At 39.5% G+C, this 21,651-nt stretch overlaps 1 protein-coding gene across 1 annotated transcript in view; it reads left to right on the top strand.

Moving 5' to 3' along the window:
• TRHDE (thyrotropin-releasing hormone degrading enzyme) overlaps positions 1 to 21,240 on the top strand; it is a 213,789-nt gene extending 192,549 nt beyond the window's left edge. Inside the window, exons 17-20 of the mRNA XM_010561962.1 lie at positions 12,286 to 12,453; positions 13,006 to 13,146; positions 18,109 to 18,190; positions 20,674 to 21,240. Of these exons, the coding sequence (XP_010560264.1) occupies positions 12,286 to 12,453; positions 13,006 to 13,146; positions 18,109 to 18,190; positions 20,674 to 20,817 (535 nt within the window). The 3' untranslated portion in view covers positions 20,818 to 21,240. The remainder of the gene's footprint in view (positions 1 to 12,285; positions 12,454 to 13,005; positions 13,147 to 18,108; positions 18,191 to 20,673) is intronic.
• Positions 21,241 to 21,651: the final 411 nt, after the last annotated feature.

The raw sequence follows: 21,651 nt of genomic DNA on the forward strand, positions 1-21,651 counted from the left end.
AAAAAAAAAAGCTTATTGCTTTACTAACAATAGCACAAGAGGAAAGGAATAAATTTAAGGAGTCATCTGAAGATTCATCTTAGCCTTTCTATGGGGCCATTCTTGGGAGCACAAGACTGTGGTTGCCAGCATATGACAAGTATTATGATAAAAGCATCACAGCAGGGCAGAGGAAGAGAATAGCTACTAAGTTAAAGCAGTGCATTTCTCCAAAGGAAATGCACAGTTTTGAAAAACAGCTGCAACAAATAATGTAATTATAGAATACGGATTGACAGTCAGGTGATCCATAGGGGTACAACTTGCAAAGAAGACAGAGATGTGTTTTTATTTATTTGTTAAGATCACAGGATTTGTTCGATTCCTGCCCCCCGCTCCCCGAATTTACCAGTTGCTATTCACAGAGCAGTCTCACATACTGAATGTAACTAACATAGGAGCAGACTCATTTCCTATCTACTTATATTGAAACGACATTGCAAAGGCTACTTGTACTAGCAGCTTGGTAGACGTAAGATCAGCTTTTGTATCACAGTAACAACATTTGTAGGGCTCTGTCAGTGCTCTCTTAGGAATGTTTAGATCCCTGCGGCATCAGAGGTACCCCGTATCATCTTTGCTCAGTTTAAACCAACTCGGACTGAAATCTGAAAATAAAGCAGGGGCTGTTTTCCCTGCTTTTCCACCAAGAAAATGATGATGATTCTACAATCAGAATGTAATTAACATGGTGTTTGAGTTATGCTTCTGCCTCTCTGAGCACTTCAGAGACAATAGCTCGCTCAAGTGCAAAGGGCAAGCGCGTAAGTACAAGATGCATGCAGAGAGCACATCCACCAGGTGCCATTTTGTATTCTTTCTCATCAGTTAAGTGTTTTGCTCAGTTTGATGCCCTTAACAGCTGTTTGTGAATTTGCTGCAAACAGCCACCTCAGAATCTGTAGGAATCCCTCAGAGCTTGTTTCCTCACCAAGAAAGGAAAACTCATGCTGCTCATCTTTCTCCAGTCTTCTCTGGCAACTCCTGGTGAGGAAAGCTGGTGACAGGTACAGAAACTGTGTATCCTTGCCTGTTACACTCCTTATCAGCAATGAGTAAAGTTTTGTCTGCTGAAGACTACAGTTTTCTAGCACGTGTACTCATCTACAAGAACCTAAAAGTTCTTGTAGATGCCCTTCCCTCTTCTGAAACAGAACAAAGACATTGACCGATGCGTTGCAGAAAGCCTGGTCTTGGTGGGTTTGCATAGCCAGAGCACAAAGATAGGGTTCCAGAGAGCTCAGAGATATTTTTATATGCAAGTATAATTTGAGTTTGATTATGACAGTAACAATAAGGCTAATTTGCAACCTTTCCACCCATCCTTTCCCAAAAACCTTACTCTGGTAGACAAGATGTTTCATACAATGAGCTAATTCACAAGCAGCACTTGTTGGGACGAACACAAATTCTTCAAAGCAGTAGGACCCAAAATGAGACTGTGGAATTAGGCTTGTGTCTCAAGATTCTAATCAATACAAAATTAGGGTAGTATTAAATTAATAAGTGGTATTAAATACCATATAAATGCACAGGCAGTAAATGATACAAAGGAAGTTTTTGATTCCCTGGCAGTTACTGCAGTTAAAGTTCAAATAAGCATAACAGAGAATGTGCAATTGATTATACTGTAGAAATGCTAAAATTCATAACGTTTTAGCTGTGGTTTTAATCTACAGCTTTTTAGAAGTTCTTTTGAAATGTTTTTTCTGTTTTACTTGTAGCATTTAATGATGGATAAAGTGTTGGGTAATAAACAAATACAGTAACATCTAACTCTGTTTTACCAGCACATGCCTACAGTTGCTGTGATTTTTAGTAATTATATTTAGTCTGGTACGTCCAGAAATTAATTACCATCTAGTCTTCACTGTAGGGGATTAAAATAATCATAATAATCAGTTACTGCTTGTACTTTGTAATTACATGTTCTTTACTGTGCAAATAATTTGCCACTGTTCACCAAGTAAAATAACGGTCATTCATAGCACAAAGCCAGAGGTCCTCTTTGTGTTTCCAGCACCATGTGAAAAAAGCCATTAGATTTCCAACTGTAGCACTGCAGATTTTCTTACGGAATTAGTAAAAAAAAAAACAACCCATACATGTGAGCTGCAACATTAGCTTCCATGTATGAAAGTGGAAGTCAGCTGAGAGGCTTGAAGGCTTGAATTTCTAAAGTGACTTAGGTGTGGCAGTGCTTCTTTTTTAGATGCCTGGCTCACAGGGCAGAATCAGACGCTTGGAGTTATGTTTCCTACAAGGGGATTTGGGAACCTCTAAATGGAGCTGGTGGCAGCCACTGTGCTGAGTGAAGAGCCTCTTAACATGAGACTGCGAAGAGAGAGTGGGCCCTCTGAGGGTCCAGCACTGCAGGTAGAAAGATACCTATATCAAACGAATATGTAAATGGCAATCATAGAGTTAGGGCTCCTTGCAAAAGATGCCTTTCGAAAACGTCGCTAAAGCAGGAGAAGGTCTGCTCCTTTTCTTTTCAAACACAGTTGGCAGAGAAGCTGCTCCTCAACCCCCTTTTAAACAGGGGGGCTGAGATTGCGGCAGAGCTTCGGTTGAGTACCTCAGCCCTACCTCTGCCACGTGCAGACCACCACCCTCATCTCCTATCCGTGAGGTGTTTGGGGCAGTATTAAGACACTTTAAGCAAGACACTCCTCCTCTAGTTGACGCTCAGCCACTGGGATTTACTTTGTTAGCAAGAGAAATAACACAGCTCTCCAGCCTAAAGATGAGAGCGTTCATCTGAGGGAGCGAGGCTTGAGTACCTGAAGTACCAGGAGTACTTGGTATGCAAAGGGCTTCAGGTGGTATTGCTCACTACCACTTTTGCATCATTTTTGTGATGCTAAAACAAGGAACAGAACTCTAAAAAAGAAGTTGGCTCTACAAGGAGCAAACCAAACACGTAACATTACATGTAGAAGAGGGAATAAGGAGACATCTGGTTTTCCTGGTCTAGGAATTGATATTATATTTTAATTCTTGCAATTGTTACAAAAGAAGTGGTTATTTCTTTCCGCTGAAAATCTGAGATGAGACTTCAAGGTATGTCTTACAGTCTTTTCAATCAATAAATTTGAGTAATTTTGCTCTTTTTAAATGGCTGATGGCTCCAGCACATTTTCCTTGAATGTCTGTATTGACTTCTGACTTGATAGTTGATATGAAGGCAAACATTTTCACTCTGTTAAGTTGGGATATATGCTACTCCTATATTGGAGCAATGGAAACCCTTGAAACTTCCGTGTTTATGTTCAGAAGAACACAAACCTAGTAGAAAACGTATAAGCACATTGAAATTTCCCTCGTAGTTTGAGAATGTAAGGTTAGTGGGATTCAGTCAACAGCAGAATGCTGTACAAGAATGCTGCACTACTGTTGGCTGAAAATTAAGATGTTTGCTTCTACCTTCATTTAACTGAGCTCATCCCTGTGAAGCTCTTTCATGTGTGAAGAAATACATTATTCACACTCCTTAGGTATAACAGCATTGTGGTTCAGCCTAAAAAATTAACAAAATTACCATACAATGCCTGCCTGAGCTGGAGAATCAGCCTTGTTAACCCCTTTGACCTTCTGTCGTGGTTTAACCCCAGCCAGCAGCTAAGCACGACGCAGCCGCTCGTTTGGCACTGCAGTTCCACCTTCACTGCGTATCTGGTCTGAAAGAAAAACATATTTCTAAGAGGATTAGCATTTTCAGACTTTCTGCCTGGGATAGACTGAGTGAACGTGTATTTCTGAGGTTCAGGAAGGAATGTGTGGAGAGCTGTAATCTGTAAACTCCTGACAGGAGATACCTTGACAATGGGTAATATGCGAATACACACTATGATGGCTCAAAGCATAACTTTTCCATAGGCACAAGCATGTTTTTGCAAACCTCTCTGTGGGTGCAGATGTGATTTTCTTCCGGCTCCCGTTGCCATCCATCAGCTACAGGTTGCCACGTACACATTTCTGCTGGCAAAGTGGACTGTGGATGGATGCTTGCTTGAGGCAAAGTTAGACAGGATAGCGCAAACATGCGAGTATGTGAGGAGAGAGCTGCTTTGAACTGAGACAGCTGACTTTGCCTTCAGCAGAAACAGGAGTGCTCGTGTTCTGGTTCTGTTAGTAGAGCTGTGGTGATGCTATTCTTTTGCTAATACGCAGCAGTGAGCAGTGGGAGATGGTAGTATTGCATCAGACGTAATTATGTGGCGATGTTTCTCTAAGATGTTACTGGACCCCTTGGAAGACCCCTGGCTAGTCATGGCCACTTCAGTTTGCTCTTCTGTTTTTTTCTTCTTTAGAAATGTAACCATTGCTATTTATTGGTTGCTGTCTTTTAAATAGAAACAAAGTACCTTAATTAATTGTCTCAATACCCCTAGAAAACTTAGAGTAAATGCATTTGATTGATCTGGGCTTCATATCACTTTGGGGTGATTTTCTATTGAATGCACTTTTTACTATTTTTACTATTATTCTTCTATCACAAGCACTCTGATCAGTTTTGTTTACTTGGAATACCGCCTTGCAGATATTATCAATTAAAAAAAAAAAAAAAAAGGGAAAATCCAATATTCTACCACATCAAACGTGTGTGAAGTGAGGGTTGCATACTGATGTCTGCAAATTTGGTGTCTCTTGTCCTTGCCCCTGTTATGCCGACCTTATGGTTGATAAAAATCTTCTAATCTTTGATCAACAGAGCTAAGATCACTATGCTATTTGATGAGTAGAGCTAATGTTCAATACTTAGCTTCTTTCTAATTCTTTTTCTTTTTTTTGCAATTCTGAGAGTACATTCAGTCTACGCTTTCTAACACAAGAGATACAAGAGGCATCGGTTTTCTTTTTTTTCTTTTTTAAGGAAAGCAATACTCAGATGAATAGATGATGTTTGCAGTGGAGTGCAGGCTGCTGCTCTGAATTAGACTGAAGTCAACATCCATTCTGTGTAGCCCATGGGTTACTGAAGTTTGCATTTGTCTGTCTTTGTGAATGAGGAGAAGTAGGGACTGCTGGGTGATCCTGCACGCAGAGCCAGATATCTTGAATCTGTTCTGGTCTCCAGTCATCCAGGTTGTTCTGAGAAGTCTTGGGGTGCTGAGGTGGGCCCAGAGATCTCTGAAAAGAGAATATGCCGTGAATTTTCCTGTTCAGTATGTGGGTTTCAAGTCAGAACACATCTGTGTGTCATTTTGCACTACAGATAAACCGCTTTTGGTTACTAAAAAATGAAATCAGGATCTTGGATGATTGCATCCTAGTACTCAATTACCTCGTTTAATTTTTTTAAGGGTAGTAATGTGGACATGGGCTTTTTTCAGTGACTTCTGTTTGCCATTTCAAAGCCTTTTGTCACGTTGTGACTGTTAATTCTTTATCAGTCTTAAGAATTCATTAGTTAATTCTTTAGCAGCCTTAAGAAGGGTGCGAGTAATGAAGTAAGATGACTTCCATCACGTAATTTGAACAAAGACAGTGGTAACCAACAAGCCTAATTTGAGAGTACTAAATTTCCATGCTTGTTTGTGCAGAATTCGTATTTCCTCTGCAAGGAACAATGGATTCATGTCCATCCATCTGCCTAAAGTGGCAGAATGCTTACTTGGATGGACCTTTAACTACTCAATGGAAATGCCACCAGAAAAACAAATTGCACTGCAGGAGACTGTAACATGTCTATAAATGAAGCTATCCATAGATCTGAGGGAGTGGTAAATAACAAATTACCAGTCATTAATTGAGATCATTTCAGTGAAGTCTGGCTTAGGTGATAGAAAATCAAATGTTTTTCCAAAAAAAGCATTTTTTCTTTCCTTTTCCTCCTCCCTTATTTCTCTCTCTAATGACTTGAGATACATAATTTTGTTGCTTTGTTTCACATGAGCACACTAGTGCTGCAGTCTTGCAAAAACTTATAAATGTACTTAAGTCTAACCACCTACATAAGTATTTGTGGGAATGTGGCCAACAGGTTAATTATTTTTGTTAGTTGCTTGGAAGAGGCACTATATTTTTTCACGGGTTTGCTGCCCACCAGCTATTTTTGGAAATCATTAGCAGCAAACATGAAAAAAATGCGAGCTATTTTCATTTTTTTCACACATGAATGTCTGATAAATGTAAAACAATAAAATGGATCCCTTCTTCTGTGTTCTCAACCCCTAGAAGTTTTAATTACTGAAAAAAATTCAGGCACAGCTATTCATGCATTTTGAAATGTTACTGGAGCTTTGCCAGCTAATGTCAGCCGATGTTTCTGAAGTGATTTAACTAATTAATAGGTTGTTTCAACATTTGAGTAGAATCTTGCACTCAAGTCAATAAAACTGTTTAAGGAGGAAGAAAACACTGTTGAGTGCACGAGTTAATCAAGGAGTTAGTGCTCTGAAAGACCATCTGGGGAGTATGTCTGAAAAGAGAGAGAATTTTGTCTTGTGAAAGACAAAACCGGGCTTTATGGGGCAGCTGGTTCAGGTAGCATTTTTGCCTTCTGACTTCTGCGTGTGATCACAACAAAATGACCCTGTATGTAGTGATTACGGATTAACAGTAATTAATTTGCAATCCTTAGAAGTTAGATTAGTCTCCAGTTTTCTCATTCAGGAGCGATCTCTCCACAACTTTGCAAAACAATTGAACAGAAAGGACCGCATTTTTTGTTGCAAAAACTGTCCAGAAAGGACAAAACAAGGCATATCTACTCAGAGATTAGTCTCACAAAGAAGTGCTTAACTCACCACTCGGTCGTTAAAATCAGGGTTGAAGGGCTTGAGTGTGCTAGTGGCATGTTCGATTATGGGATATCTGCTGTAGGAAGGGAAAGGAGCAAGAGCAGTAACCATCCCTGGAGGGATGCTGGGTTCTCTGCCCATGCCAGACCTCCCGCTCGGAAGCCCAGGACTGGGACTGAGTCTGCGCGTAGCTTTGCCACATCCCTCAGCAGTCACATCCTCAGTTAATATCCCCTGAATTCAACGCGTGACAGACACCTGAGCGTCAAGCCCATCACACCTCGGCGCCTTAATTTTCAAGGGGAAATTCTGCCCTTTCTCTTCAGACTGGACGTGTGCTATGGCAGAGGATCTTCCCCTCCTCTGTGGGAGTATAAGCTTTGGGATTGCCGTCTTGAAAAATAAAATTGGTGTGGTGCTGTTGCTTGTAACAGAATCTGTATTACAGATCTGCCAGCAAAGTACCGATACTTCATTGTTGTTTCTTATCTGAGCCTTGTAACCTATTAAACAAGACTATAAATATAGTCATCAAGAAAAATAGGCTTAAGTTAAATGTTAAATAGCTGCAAAAATAAAGAATAATGTTTCTGATTAATTTTCTTTTTCAAATAGTACCCTAAATGGTATTGAAATTTGTCACTTAATCAAAGAACTGTCTAAACTGTGTGCAATTACATTTTAAAAAATTAGAACACAGTTTGCCCAGAAGATAAATAATTATGGTCCAATTTTATAAGTGTATCTCCAATAGTTAGAACATACTTTAAATAGGAGCAAGTATGTACCAATTAATTATAACTTAGAAGATTATTCTTAGCTCATTGTAGAGCTTTATTATTCACTCTTGAAAAAAAAAATCCCTGTAAAGGCACAGCACGATTTTAATTAATTTTTTTCTAACTGTTTAATTTTTAACTTTTTTCCCAAAGTGTTTAATTTTTAAACATGAGCTCTGCTAGCTACATATTTCATTCTCACCATCATATCTCTTAAGCAAGAAAAATACAGTTAAATAAATTGAATCAGTATTCAAATAAAAGCCATTTAAAGTGATGCTTTCAAAAGTTAATCTTTATCTTTATTCTTCTGAAGTATCCATCAATCATATTACCTCTTTAAAAATGAGAGCAGCCTTGGAGGCCCAGATGAGGTTTAATATAACAAGGCGATACGTTCTGCAGTGTTACTACCTAAGCAGTACTGAAACAATGGGTAATTTTATCCACTCGATTCAGTTAATACAGGGGGCAAACATTCCACATGCTGATCTAGTGCCTTGGATCTGCAATTTTAGAACAACATTTTCCGTGAAGCTATAAAATTAAAAAATCTGTAGACTGGAGACATTTCACATGTTTAGAGAACAATGAAATACAGGCCCGTAATGATTGGAGGAGAGAGAAAGCAAAAATCCCCACAGAGAAAATTCGATTACAGGGCTCTCTATCGAGGCAATAGTTAAAGAGAAATAACTTTGGAGATATTCGCATTTTCATAAACAATTTTCATTTCCACAAGAACCCTCCGATCTACAGTCCTGATTACAAGCCTCTCACAGTCCTTTGTAGCTTTTCATAGCCGTAAGTTTTGTAGTTTCTGAAGCTAAGCCTTTTAAAATCAATATTTGTTTCGATGTCTTGCGTCGTAGGGGCTGATTTTTTGTCCTAATGACTTAGCTTATAGACAGAGATGGAAAACCTTCCCTGGAGCAGTTGGTTGGGTGACACCGAGTAGATCTGCTGCAGCACTGCAAGTATGCTATTACCGATTTGGTGGCAATAGACTTTTCTTGGCTAGAAACACGGTGAGATCTAGGCTATGGGCACGGGATCAGTGCCATCGCTTGTCTTACGTCCTCCTTCCTTCCCAGAGCGTGCAAACGGTCCTGCGGTTACTGACCGCACTGCTGCTAAAACCGCTAGTGTTGGCACGTAGAACGTAAAAGATGGAGTAGCTGGGAAAGGCCATTGAATTGATATGTTTTACTGTAAATTTCAAAAACGTAAACCTCACGGGTGAGGAATGCTGACCTTTCTGGGGTTAGACATCCACTTCTGGGCACCTCTGTGCTGACCGTACTAGGCAAACACAGAGTGACAGTCCTTCCAGCACACAGTTCCTACCTGGTTTAATGGACCAATCAACCAAAAAAGAACCACTTTTTCCAGGCGCCTTCTAGTTCTTTAGAGCATCTGTTGGCTGAGTCGCATCTCTTGCAGTAAACCAAAGATAATATTTCTGCTGGCAAAGCTCACATAGAACTACGTGTGCTTCTAAAAAAATGATGTAGTGTTTGTGTGTCAAGTTATAAAGTCCTTCCTTCACTGAAATAAGGCTTGACTGGGTTCAGTTGTTCTTCATATTCAGATATCATATGGTAAGACAGATTTGGGGCAACAGGTTGTTTGGTCCCATGGTCAGGATAGCATCCCGTAGTCCTTTTGGTTTGGCGTACATTCTTATGGCTGCTGTCAATGTATTAAATCCCAAATTCAAAGCAAAGAAAGACATAAGCTAGTAAGGAAGTTGTGCTTTAAGGACAAATAACCTAGCGTATCAGAAAATCAAGACACGGTGATAATTAATATCGCTTTCATGTTCTATGCGGTCTATGTGCATATGGCTGCGTATTTATGTTACTGTAATTGCTGAGCCGAAGTTTTGAGAGAGTTTCAGTTATTTAGAAAACTTTAAGACTCATTCTGAGTTAATATAAGTCAACACAAAGGCAGGACCTAAACATCTGCTCCATTAATTTTAATATATCTTGATTTCTTGTGTTTAAATATGTAGTCTTAATTTTCTGTAATAGATGCAATTATATACAGTTTCCTTTGAACGCACTTTTTGAAAGAAAGGTTAAATGGGGGAAAAATAATATTGTTGATATTCATTAATATTTGAAATATCACAATGAGGTCTTAATGATAGACTTTCAAGTAAGAAGGGCAAATTCCATTACAGAAAAATGGAAATTCAGCACCTAGCACACATGGATAATTCTGTAAATGTCAACCAAACGCACATTTTACTAATGTTAACTCAGATTTTGAGAATCAAAACTCAGGCTGGTGAGTGATAACTTTTTTCATTACTGCCCATGTATGTTTAAACAGTATTTCTTTTAATGGATTTGGTCAGCTTTAAGAATTTTCTGGTTTCCTTGGTCCTGGTGTAGCAGCTCTATAGGGGCCACAGAATCGGTTCCATAGACTGTACATAAGTCAAAACCTACTGATCCTGGGTAAATCTGAGGAGAGTGACTAACTTTTTTCAGTGCCAAGCTTTTTAGGTCATCTGAGCATTGAGGGAAAAGATCTAAGAAGGTAATAGGAAGCATCAAGGGGGAGGATCTGTGGAACCTGCATTTTTTGGAGGTCCCATCTATGTGTCGGCAACACGTAGGAGTTGTTTGAGCTATGTGGTCATAACTAGAGCAATGCTGATTGCCTGGCACAGCTCAGGATGGGCATGTTCTCACACAGCGATTTGGTGGTGGGAGGAGAAGAAACAGTAAGATCTCGAACCGTGCTAGGTTCTGCACTGTATTACCAATCTACCCTGGCTAGATGAAGCAGCTCATGGCAGAGATGAGACATTGCACCTCTGATTTTGCTTTAGAAGGCAATATTGCTGGCGTGTGCTGCACGTATTTCCTAGCAACTTTAATATGGATTACATTTCTCTTGCCTACCCTTTTGGTTTTGCTTTGGAGAGTTTACTCCTGAATAAATGCCTGGGTTTGTCTGCATCAAATGCAAAATACCTCAGCACTAGTCAAGGCAGCCCGTTGTGGCTCTGTTAGCGTGGGACTCTGCTAAAAAATCTCCAAGCGGCAGCACTATCCTGAGCCTCGTCAGCTCAGCAGAAGCGAAATTCCTGTGGCTGCATCTAAACCTGCAGATACACCCTCTGAGCTGATGACTACACTCGCCAGAGAGCACAAAGAGAGCCTCAACCTCAGGACTTTTTTGCTACTCAAAAAAAGCATAGCAAAAAAGCAGTAGGCATTAATTCCCCACAGTTCTTCAGGCAGTAGGAGTGCACTTTTTTTTCCCAGTTTTGCCTTAAATTAGCTACATATGCCTTTTATTCTTTTTCTCAAGAAACCATCATAGTTGTTGCCTACTTCCTTCTGAAGTACTGAAGAGGAACCAAAACTTTGAAGTGCTGAAAAGCCCCACTGGTTTCATTTTCCAGGGACTCAGACATGGCCAAAGAGATCAGCTGAAGTTTTTTAACAAAAACACTCATTGCAGAGCCAAACAATAGAAAATTTCAGTGGAAGAAAGGGGGTTTTTTGGAGGATGAATAGATGGGAGTAAAAGAAGCAATTTGTTCTTGACTAGGATAGCCCAGTCTATGGTATAAGACTTCGGTGAAAGTCTTATAACTAAAGTATTGATGTAACCTTTTGTTTATGTGTTGTGTAAGATTTGACACCAAATTTAACAGACGTAATTTCATTCTTTATCCTACTGTATTGCTGCCCAGATGCTGACAGCAGCTGTATATTCCTCTAGGTTCTCTAAAGAGGTCATGCATATGAAGCTGCAGAGGTGTTTCAGCCCAGCTGTTAGTAACTAGAGAACTGCATTTTGGTATAATTTTTACCAACAAAAAGAGGGCGTTCTTTCCTGCAAATCAGAAACATAATCCTCTGAGAAACGTCTAGCTTTATCTGCAGGAATACGCTTTAGCTGACAAATGTTTCAGCTTCTATGCTTGTATAGGAAGCATAAGCAGGGTAGGAAATTGGAAGCCCAGCTGAGATCTCTTTAGAAGAAAATGGTACATATGCATATCCTATACTAGGTCTGAATTTGGCTTCAAGAAGCTTTCATTTAACTGTGGTCTGAGTTTATATTACTTGAGCAGTAATCACAGTTCACAACCATCCTATGGCATAGCTGGTTTTATACTGGTATTAATATGCTGAAAAAACATTTGAAACATTTCTTATTTTCTTCACTCCTGAAAACACCATTTTTAAGTAGCATTGTCTCAGCACATCCTTCCTTACGTGTATGTTACTATATGAAGATGGAGCACTTTATAGCACCAGCAAGGAGGAGTTTCTGGCTGATCAGCTCCTGTTCTAAAACCTCAGTACTAAGGACAAGAAGAGGAGATTTGGCTTAGAGCCCAGCAGCAGAGTGATAAGATCCCATGCTAATTTGGAGAGCTTATGTTACCTGTCCTGCAGGTTATGTGGCACATTATGTGTTGATGAACTGGATGACCGTAATTTATGGTCTCCTGACAATGTGACAGCGTTATGAAAAGAATGGCAAGCATGTGTTACCCATTAGAAAATCCATTAGGATGGCCTGGAAGATTTTGGTGGCAGTAAAGAGAAGCAAATGTAATTTTCCAAAAAAAGATTACTGTTGCACGTTCATTTTGGAGTCTCATAAATGTAGTGATGTTCCTCCATCGTTTCCAATATCAGGAGGCTCCTTATTTACCACAATGCTATTTCTGATTTCTTTTGTAGAATCCCGCTCAACGTGAGGGACATTGTCTACTGTACAGGAGTTTCACTGATGGATGAAGATGTATGGGAGTTCATTTGGATGAAATTTCATTCTACCACAGCAGTGTCTGAGAAGAAAATATTACTAGAAGCCTTAACTTGCAGTGATGACAGAAACTTGCTCAATAGGTACAAAAATATTATATATCTGTATCTGACTATTACCAATAATCACTTTAACATTTATGGATCATCACTTGAGCTTTGTTCTGAATGAAAGAACTTTGCTTTTCAAGCACTGGCTTACTGTCTGTTTAAACTGTCATGTTTTTGCCTTAATGCATATGAAAATTGACACATATTATGTCTTATCACTTCCAAATTTTCCTACATTCATTGGAAATGTTTGAAATCCTATAATAATTGCTATTATTTTTTTGTTAGCATATCCTTCATTTAAATATATTGACTAGTCTGATCTTACTGATTTCATGAAAACACACATGTAAAGTTCCACTCAGCTTTTACTGAAAAACCTTTTACATCAAGATTTTTCTGATTCCTAATGTGTCTGGTCTTTGGAATGTTAGAAATAAACCATGGAACTCACTTGGAGACTTAAACAAACCATTTGGCAGTGATTATTTTTTTTCTGATAGTTTTCTGATGTGCTGTTGTTAGACTATGTGTTGGTGAAACTAAATAGGATTTTTTTTTTTTTTTCCTTGTTTCTCCCACTAGGCTTTTGAATTTGTCTCTCAACTCAGAAGTTGTCCTGGATCAGGATGCAATTGATGTGATAATCCACGTAGCTCGAAATCCACATGGAAGGGATCTTGCTTGGAAGTTTTTCAGAGAAAAATGGAAAATATTAAATGCTAGGTAAAGATAAACAGTGTGACTTTATTTTCATTTTCTTATTTTTGATGTAATTTGTGTAAGTATTGCATATGTGTGTATTTGTGTAAGTCCTGAATCTAGTCCATTCTCTTTTAATCCATAGAGATGTCTCTAAATATGAAATACATACATACAAGTCATAACTGCATTTATTCATGGATTATCACACACATGCATAGAAACATTTATCTCTTAGTGATCATCTGTATATATATCTATTACTGTATTGTGTCTGCACTTATGATAATGAAGTCTATCTAAGTGTCAAGTGCTGCAGTTCTACTTTTACATAGATAAAAAAGCAGCACTTCCCAAAGGAATTTTGCTGATTTTAAGTCTGACAGAAAAAAAATCTTTTCAAGAACATTATTTCAGCTGTGGGAAAAAAACACCAAACCCTTTTTGAAACATTTCCATTTTCAAAAGGATGCTAATATAGTGTCATCCCCTTTCCCTCCACTCTGTGTTTCAGGTGAGTTTCAAGTAATAGAGGAGCAACATTCTGAATTAAAAATAGATGAACAGGAAGGAGACAGGGCTGTTCCTTATACCTACTTCTCTTTCTCTTTGAACAAGTGCTACATGCTCCTACTCAGAAGCCCCGTCAACATTTTAAAATCCTTTTTTGATGAATATTTTGATGTTAATTCAATGAATGAGAAATTCCTTTAGTTCTTTAGGGACAGCCTGAGGGTCTGAAAGATTTCACAGCAGCTCGTCTGATACGGACACATTAGAAGGGACCACAACTCGGATGAGGTTCAAGTTCTTCAAGGCAGGTGTCCAAGAACTTCAGACACTCCACTCCAGGCCAATCCCATGGTGTTGGCAGAAAAAGTATTGGAGTTCTGTTCCATTCTGGACTTGTGAGGAGCCATCTAGTGTGCCACAGAATATTTGAAATAGTGTATTTAAGATGCTGTATTTAAGCAACTAAATACTAGTGCCTGATGAATACAGGTACAAACTTACTATAGGTTCTGCAGCATCAAAAGAAGAGTCAAGGAAACTCAGAGACTGTGCAACTTTCTTAAAGTTTCAAGAAGTTTTTCATGTTTTTTTGGATAATACTTTATAGTATAGTGGGATTTTAGAAGTTCAGCTGGGAAAATAGGTTTGAGCTGGAATTGGTTTTGGAAGTTTATATTACAGGAGCATACTTTTTGAAAGCAATTTCCAAAATCTTTAAGAGTGCTGAAGAGTTTAAAAATTAAGAATCCGCTGCTTCTGGTATGATTATTCCAGGAACTGGACTTTTACACAGAAAGTGAATGCAGACCCATTACTATTATGCAAGCCAGTGCTGTTAGTTATGCTCTGGATTGCAAATAATTTTTCAGGTTCCTCCAGGGATTTATACAGAGTTTAGGCATAAATCTGTCAAAATCTGTATTGCTACAAACACATGTGCAGAAGTTGTGTCCTACCTTAGCAAGTACGTTCATCTGACAACCTAGCAAACAGCTGTGATTTTAGACATGTACAAGGTTAAGCAGTGTAGACGAATGGACAAGATTTAGAAAACTATGCCACATGCCAAATTTTCTGTGTGTTCTAATATTAAGTAGCTTGACTTCACCTGAAATTTGAATTTTATTTCTCTCACTTGCTTGGAATGCATCACTGTGTTATCTGAGTTCGTAACGATCAGTGAGGCCTCATAAAAAAACTGTTATTGTCTTTTTTTTAATGAGAAAATAACAGAATCTGTCACTTTGCCCAACACAGCCTTAACGTTATCTACATTCAGTTTGATCTCCAAACACAAGTCTGAGCCACCAAAAGGATTGTAGCAGTTGCATTTTTCTGAAAGGGACATCCAGTTGAGTTTCTATCAATCGCCAAAATATTGAATGGGGTGGAATGAAATAGTTCATGCAAGCTGTACATGTGTGATGTGTATTGAAAATAACTTTGTTTTGTAATTATAGATTAAAACCTTTTAAGAGAGATGTTGAGAGGGTGGAATTAGTCTAACACCTTGCCCCTTAATGTTTAGTGAAACAGTGACATGATAGAATGCAAAATTAGGCTTCTGATTTAAGCTTGCTACACTAATATATTTTTAAAATACAAGCTCTGTTGTGGAATTATAGTTCAAGTATACTCTGTCCCAAGGCATCTTTTTTCTACAATTATAATTTATTATTTATTTTTTTTAAATTAAAATACTTGGTATGAAACATTAATTTAATGAGGAGATATCTCAACGGTATTTTCCATTGAATTTATTATAAAAGGTGTTGATGTTTGAGATAGTAATATGAAATAGCTGAGGGTGATTAAATTATACTGTAACGCTATTTCCTCTAACTTTAAAACACAGCATGTCAAAGAGTTAGAATGACAACAAATTATTCTTATCCCTTTATATTTTTACAGTACGCTTGTATTCACATTGTCCAGAAGATACTGATAATGTATAAAGTCTTCAAAATCACTCATACCCCATTTACAAAGGTGACTTTGAAACTGAGGTGCCTAACAAGTCTTTCGTAAGAAATCCATGGGACTAATAGGGCTAAAGTTCTGAAAAAGAGAGTTAAAAACACTGTGCTTGAATTCCTGTTACCTGAGCATGCACTAACTACCTTGGCTCCTAAACCATTTTCATCGTGTGTGCACGTGTGCGTCTGTGTGCGAAAATTTAATCCAACACCTGCCTGTAAGAATTCCTTCATTCTCAAGTGCTGAATCGTTTGTCAGCATTTGGGAATTTGACAATATTTGGGAAGCCGTTTTCATCTCTCCGAAGCCAATGGACTGTGCTGCCTCTCGCGTTTAGTTCGCACAAGTGCGAAGCCCGTACAAGTGTGAGGCACTGGAATTTATTTCGCGTCCCCAGAAATAAAGGCGCAGGCGGAGAGCCCGTGGCTCCAGGCTATTTCCAGGGAGCTCAGGCACGTAAAGTCCCGGTTCTGCAGTGCTGGTGTCTTTCCTGTGAAGGGTGGGAAGACTGAACGCTTTTTCTCTTTATTCATATGTTTCACACCTGCAAAATGCTGTTTTGGGAGGTGGCTTTTCTAGAGTTTTTGCTGGCAGAGCCCATTTAGAAATTGCTGTTAGTGGCTGACATTTGACCAAGTATGTGCAATGGGCAGTAATCAGGACAAGTATTCGTGAAGGTATCATTTTCAGTGGAAGGAGTTCTGCTACTTCTTGTTTGCGCTGTGGCCACAGTACAGACTGCGAGAAAAATAAAATCCCTGCAGCTGTTTTTATGAGGTCGCTTCTCTAAAGTGGATTGGTAACCTTGTCAAAAGACCCCATCAAGAGAAGCTTCCAATTTTCCAAGCAGTCAATTATGAGGCTAAGCTGAGACTGTAATAATAAAGGGCTTTGTTAGAAAGCCTAAACGTGCTTAAAGGACCATGAAATCCATACTTCCCATAGGAGGCGTTTGCTGCTGGATGTCTATATATGTCAGTGTGACTGAAGTTTTGGAAAAAGAGATGTACTTGCTGAAATATCCATGAATAATTCAGTTATTAGTGGTCAGGGAGTAGGATTTTTGATACCTATAACTGTGTTACCCCTCACACAAGCTCAAGGTAGCAAGCAACACGATGTAGACCTTCCCCAAAACAGAATCTTCTCAAAGAAACCCCAGTTCTCTTCCTTCTCCCTGGGGCTATCCCTCTCCCTTTCTCTTTCTTTCTCCCTTTTGAAAGGACTGTGGCTTACAGTACCTAAGCATTTAAGGGTAATTAATTTAGGATTAATAGAAGCAGAACAGGAAGCTGTGACTGTGCTAGTTCATTTCACTTTGAATTTTGAATTCCTCCTCTAAATCAGTTTCTAAAAGCAGGGTATGAACTGAATTGTTCCCCCAGATAAACTTAATTGCAGTGAAGTCTATTGGTATTACTTACACACGTCTGACAGGAGAGCTGGATCCCCTATCTTAAAAACAGTCATGTTCAGATTAGCTAGATACTGCTTTGGGTGTATGTGCAGATAAAGATAAGGATAGCCATTTGTCAAGTGCCTTTTGCTATGCTGAATGACATCTAACTTGAACAAAAGACTTGCTTTCGGTTTCCAGTGGAATTGTTCTTCATGCTAGAGACTTTCGAAAAAACAAAACCCACAAACTATTCCAACACGAAATGCAAAACTTCTTCACGAGTAGTCTGATCAATCTTATAAGTGAAGTAGATGCTTCATTTGGGGGATTGAGAAAAACTTGTGGAAAAACAAGTGGATCAGCAGGAACTGAAGAGCCAGTTTCAAAGCAACTACCTGCAGAAGGCCATCCCTGATTGCTGCTGAATATTTTACCCTTTAAATATTCCTTGCCCAAGCGTTGAATTTTTCATTCCAGGTTGGTTCTTTGAAGATGCTACATCCTGGCCCAGGGGATTATTTTAGCAGTATTATTCTCCATCAGTATTATTTATTTTAATTATCAGGTACTGGAACAAGAAAATTTGATTCAGTTCACTTATCGAGAGGCAATTTGTAATGTAGATGAGGTGGATGAATACAAAATGCAGAGAAGGCTGCAGCACTTCAAAAAGTCTGTTTTAATGGTACAGCTAGAAGGGTTCCTCAGAATACTTCTCCATAGTTGTTGCTCCGCTCCTTCTTTGGCGCCTGTATATTGAGCTGCTTGGTGCCATTACATGGAAAGCTGTTTCGTTAAGCGTGAGGTGGTGTTGTAGTTTGGTCCTCTCCTCCTCTGGAGCTCTCATCTGCGGCTGCGGTTAAGCCCATTCTGCTTGATAGCATCCGACTGAAAGTTAACGACGAACAGCTCAGCCTAGAAGAAGGTCTCAGTCCAGGCTTTTAGCATAAAACAGTGGCATACCAGTGTCCAGTTCCAGTGCTATTCCCTTGGATCCACAGAATCGGTCCCACGTCTTCTCCCTTGCTTACAGAAGACTACTTTCTAATTTTCAGCCGGCCTGGCACTTGCACTAACTCTTCTTTTTGCCCTTGCAGGTACGGAGAAGCATTATTTATGAATTCGAAGCTTATCAGTGGGGTCACAGAATTCCTCAATACCGAAGAAGAACTAAGAGAGGTAATTTTTAAATCACTTTGAGCATGTGAGGCTGTATTTGTTGTAAGCAGGGAGCAAGGCAGGAGCAATAAGGTGTTGGTTCTCCAGGAACTCTGGTTGCTCCGCTGGAGTCGCAGACCTGTGCTGCAGCTGGAGGAGCAGATTGCAAAGGCACCCGAGTGCGTAGAGATGGTGTCAGGAGGTGGGTAGTGCAGGCACTTCTCTGTGCTTGGCTGGATATGTAGGTTTGGTTTTTTTCTCTTGACTAGTGGTTGAGAAACTAAAGATGAGATCTTTCTATCCACATTAGTTTATGCTGCAGAGGGCAGCCCTAGAAAACCCCAGATTTGGAAGTAGAAGCTGCTAGTGCTTTCTCTGTTTTTCTTTTCCCTACAGTGTTTCCATGTGAGAAAAGCTGTTAACCCGATATTCTGGCCAAATGACACCATGATAATTTATTCTAAATGCTAAGTGCTTCTTATTTAGATTGCAAAGATTTCTCATTTTAACTTAACATCTGCCCTGACTGAGGTGGTTGTGCGGTTGCATTATGCTCTGCTTAGCGGCTGTTCAGCATTACCCCAAATGGATCAAATGATTCTTATGCACCATAATCACCATCAATTGAACTCTGATTGCGCTATGATATTTTGTGTCCAACCATTTGTCTGCACTCAAGTCTAGTGGCCTCAGGAACTTAGGGAAGAGCCGCAGCTGGTTTCCTCAAAGCTAGCCAGGTGGGAAGGACAGCGCTGGCCACATCTGAGGATCTGCCCTGCACAAGTGTCGTGGTTTAACCCCAGCCAGCAACTAAGCACCACGCAGCCGCTCGCTCACTCCTCCCTCTGTCCCCGGTGGGATGGGGAGGAGAATCGGAAAAAAAGTAAAACTCCTGGGTTAAGATAAGAACAGTTTAATAATTGAAATAAAATAGTAATTGTAATAGTAATAGTAATAATAATAATGATGATGATGATGATGATGATGAAAAGGAAGATAACAAAAAGAGAGAGAAAGAAAACGCAAGAAAAACAGTGATGCACAATGCAATTGCCCACCACTTGCTGATCAATGCCCAGCCAGTCCCCGAGCAGCAATTGGCCCCTCCCGGCCAACTCCCCCCAGTTTATATACTGGGAATGACGTCCTATGGTATGGACTATCCCTTTGGCCAGTTGGGGTCAGCTCTCCTGGCCGTGCTCCCTCCCAGCTTCTTGTGCCCCTGCTCGCTGGCAGAGCATGGGAAACTGAAAAATCCGGAACTTAGGATAAGCGCTACTTAGCAACAACTACAACATCAGTGTGTTATCAACATTACTCTCACACTAAATCCGAAATACACCACTGTACCAGCTACTAGGAAGAAAATTAACTCTATCCCACCTGAAACCAGGACAACAAGGAAGCCTTCTGTACTCTGAGTTTCCACCTCCATGATAGTACTGGCAGGCTGCCTGTTTATACTTCCCCTAAAAGAAACTGGCCTTGTAGACATTTTGATATAAAAGGTACAGAGATCAGGTAAAGTCTGATTTGATGGTTTCCAGGTCCTTCCCATGCTTTTAACTGTGATGGGAATGAGACAGTTGCAGGATCGGCCTTTTTGGTTTTGAGCCCATGGCAAAGATGTTGTTGGAAGTTAGATTTAAATAAACAAGGTGAATTTGGTGTCACCAGGAAAGAAAAATTAACTAGTTATGAATAAGTGTTGCTAAACCACCTAATTTTATACAAGTCAACATAACCAGCAACCTACTGTGCACATCAGCCTTGCAATTCTTACTTAAAAAGAACAGTAATTCAAAGCACACCAGTGCCATCAGCTGTAATAATCCAGGTGATAGGGCTATAATTTGAGTATACACAAGAACAGAGCAGGGGCCTTTTCGGTCTGCTGAAAAAAGATCGAAGTTTTCTCATAAGGGAAGGAGTCTGTTTCAGGCATTCAAAGATCATCAAATGAGTGCCCACTTGCTATTTTGCCATTCTCTTCACGCTGTAACCATCCGTTCTTTTTCCAAACAACTGACCTGTATTATATCATCAAAAGGGTTCTGTGAATCAAAATGAAATACATTTCTTCTGAAGCTTGATAAAACCAAAGGGCATCAGGGCTGCCTTCTGCTGATATTTGCATATAAACCTGAATTAGAAGCATTTCCAGTGCTCCCAGTTTGGTTTCTTAGGTAGAAATAAAAGTTTAGAGCAGCCCAGCTGTCTACGCAGTGCAGCAGCTGGACTGCAGGAGAGAAGGAGGGAATGATATTAATGTGATCCGGCACTGACTTGCCAATATCTTCCAGTGGAACTGAAGCAATTGCATCACATATAATTGACAGTCTGCTGTCTTATTACATTTCCTAGTAAATCTTTCTACACAGTACTGCATTTACTTCAAGAGTGATCATGGAGGTTTGTCCTAAATGCTGGACTTGTTTGTGTGCACTAGAAATATTTACTTCCTTTAGTTCCTGCAAATTTAACTTGTTAAATTGTATTTTCAGCTAAAGAACTTTATAAGGAGTTACGAAGAGGGAGCTGCTGCCTCTTTCTCTCGCGCCGTGGAAACAGTAGAAGCCAATGTGCGGTGGCAAAGGCTTTATAAGGAAGAACTATTCCAGTGGCTAAGAAAATCCTTGACACACTAATCTGTCTTTCCGTTCGACCATTTAACATGAAGCTCTGCAAGAGGGAGAGGAGACATTTTAGAAGTGTTCAACATTAAAATTGTGAATACAAGATCAGATTGCAAGGATAAGGGGTTTTTTTCCATCTTTTTTTTTAAATTATGGGATTTTTTTTTACACTGGGCTCTTGTGAAATTGCCAAGAAGCTTTTCAGAAGAGAAGATCACAAATGCTTGTGAAATCCAGTCCTCAGTGTACACAACCAAACATGATATTAAGTGGTGCATGTAAATGTTGAAGAAAAACAAACAAAAAACCCTTCAAAGACTATTTTGTGCATGCTTGTACCGTCCCTGCCTGTATTCTAGCATGCTTATGTATAACAGCCACATTTTGTATGTGAGTTCCAGTTACATCAAAGATGGGCATTATACAAAGCACAAAGACTATCTACGACAATCAGTGTTGCAATGAACAAAAGGAAAGCAAGGAAAAGGAAATGCAGAAGGCTTCCAACTTGGGGCAGTATGAGATGTAAAGTCAACTTTCCCACTAGCTGCCAGTTAGTGTACCACTCGGATTGTCTCTTATATGATTACAAAGATGCCAGCTCATTTTTTGAGTTGCCAGTTGTTGTATCTGCGTTCTCCATATTCCCATATTTAAATAAGCAGAATATAAAGAGAGAGGAGAAAGAGAAAGGGACGAGGAGGAGGGGAGGGAGAGAAAACGAGAAGGACATCATCCATGTGTTATAATCATACACATTTATTCACTGCTGATCAGTGGAACAGTGTAGTTTTAGCTGTGAATGTATACGGTGTTGGAGGGGAACTTTGCATTGATGTCACAGAA

The sequence above is a fragment of the Haliaeetus leucocephalus genome, unplaced genomic scaffold (assembly GCF_000737465.1).
Source record: "Haliaeetus leucocephalus isolate CR32 unplaced genomic scaffold, Haliaeetus_leucocephalus-4.0 Scaffold151, whole genome shotgun sequence".
Taxonomy (NCBI): Eukaryota; Metazoa; Chordata; class Aves; order Accipitriformes; family Accipitridae; genus Haliaeetus; species Haliaeetus leucocephalus.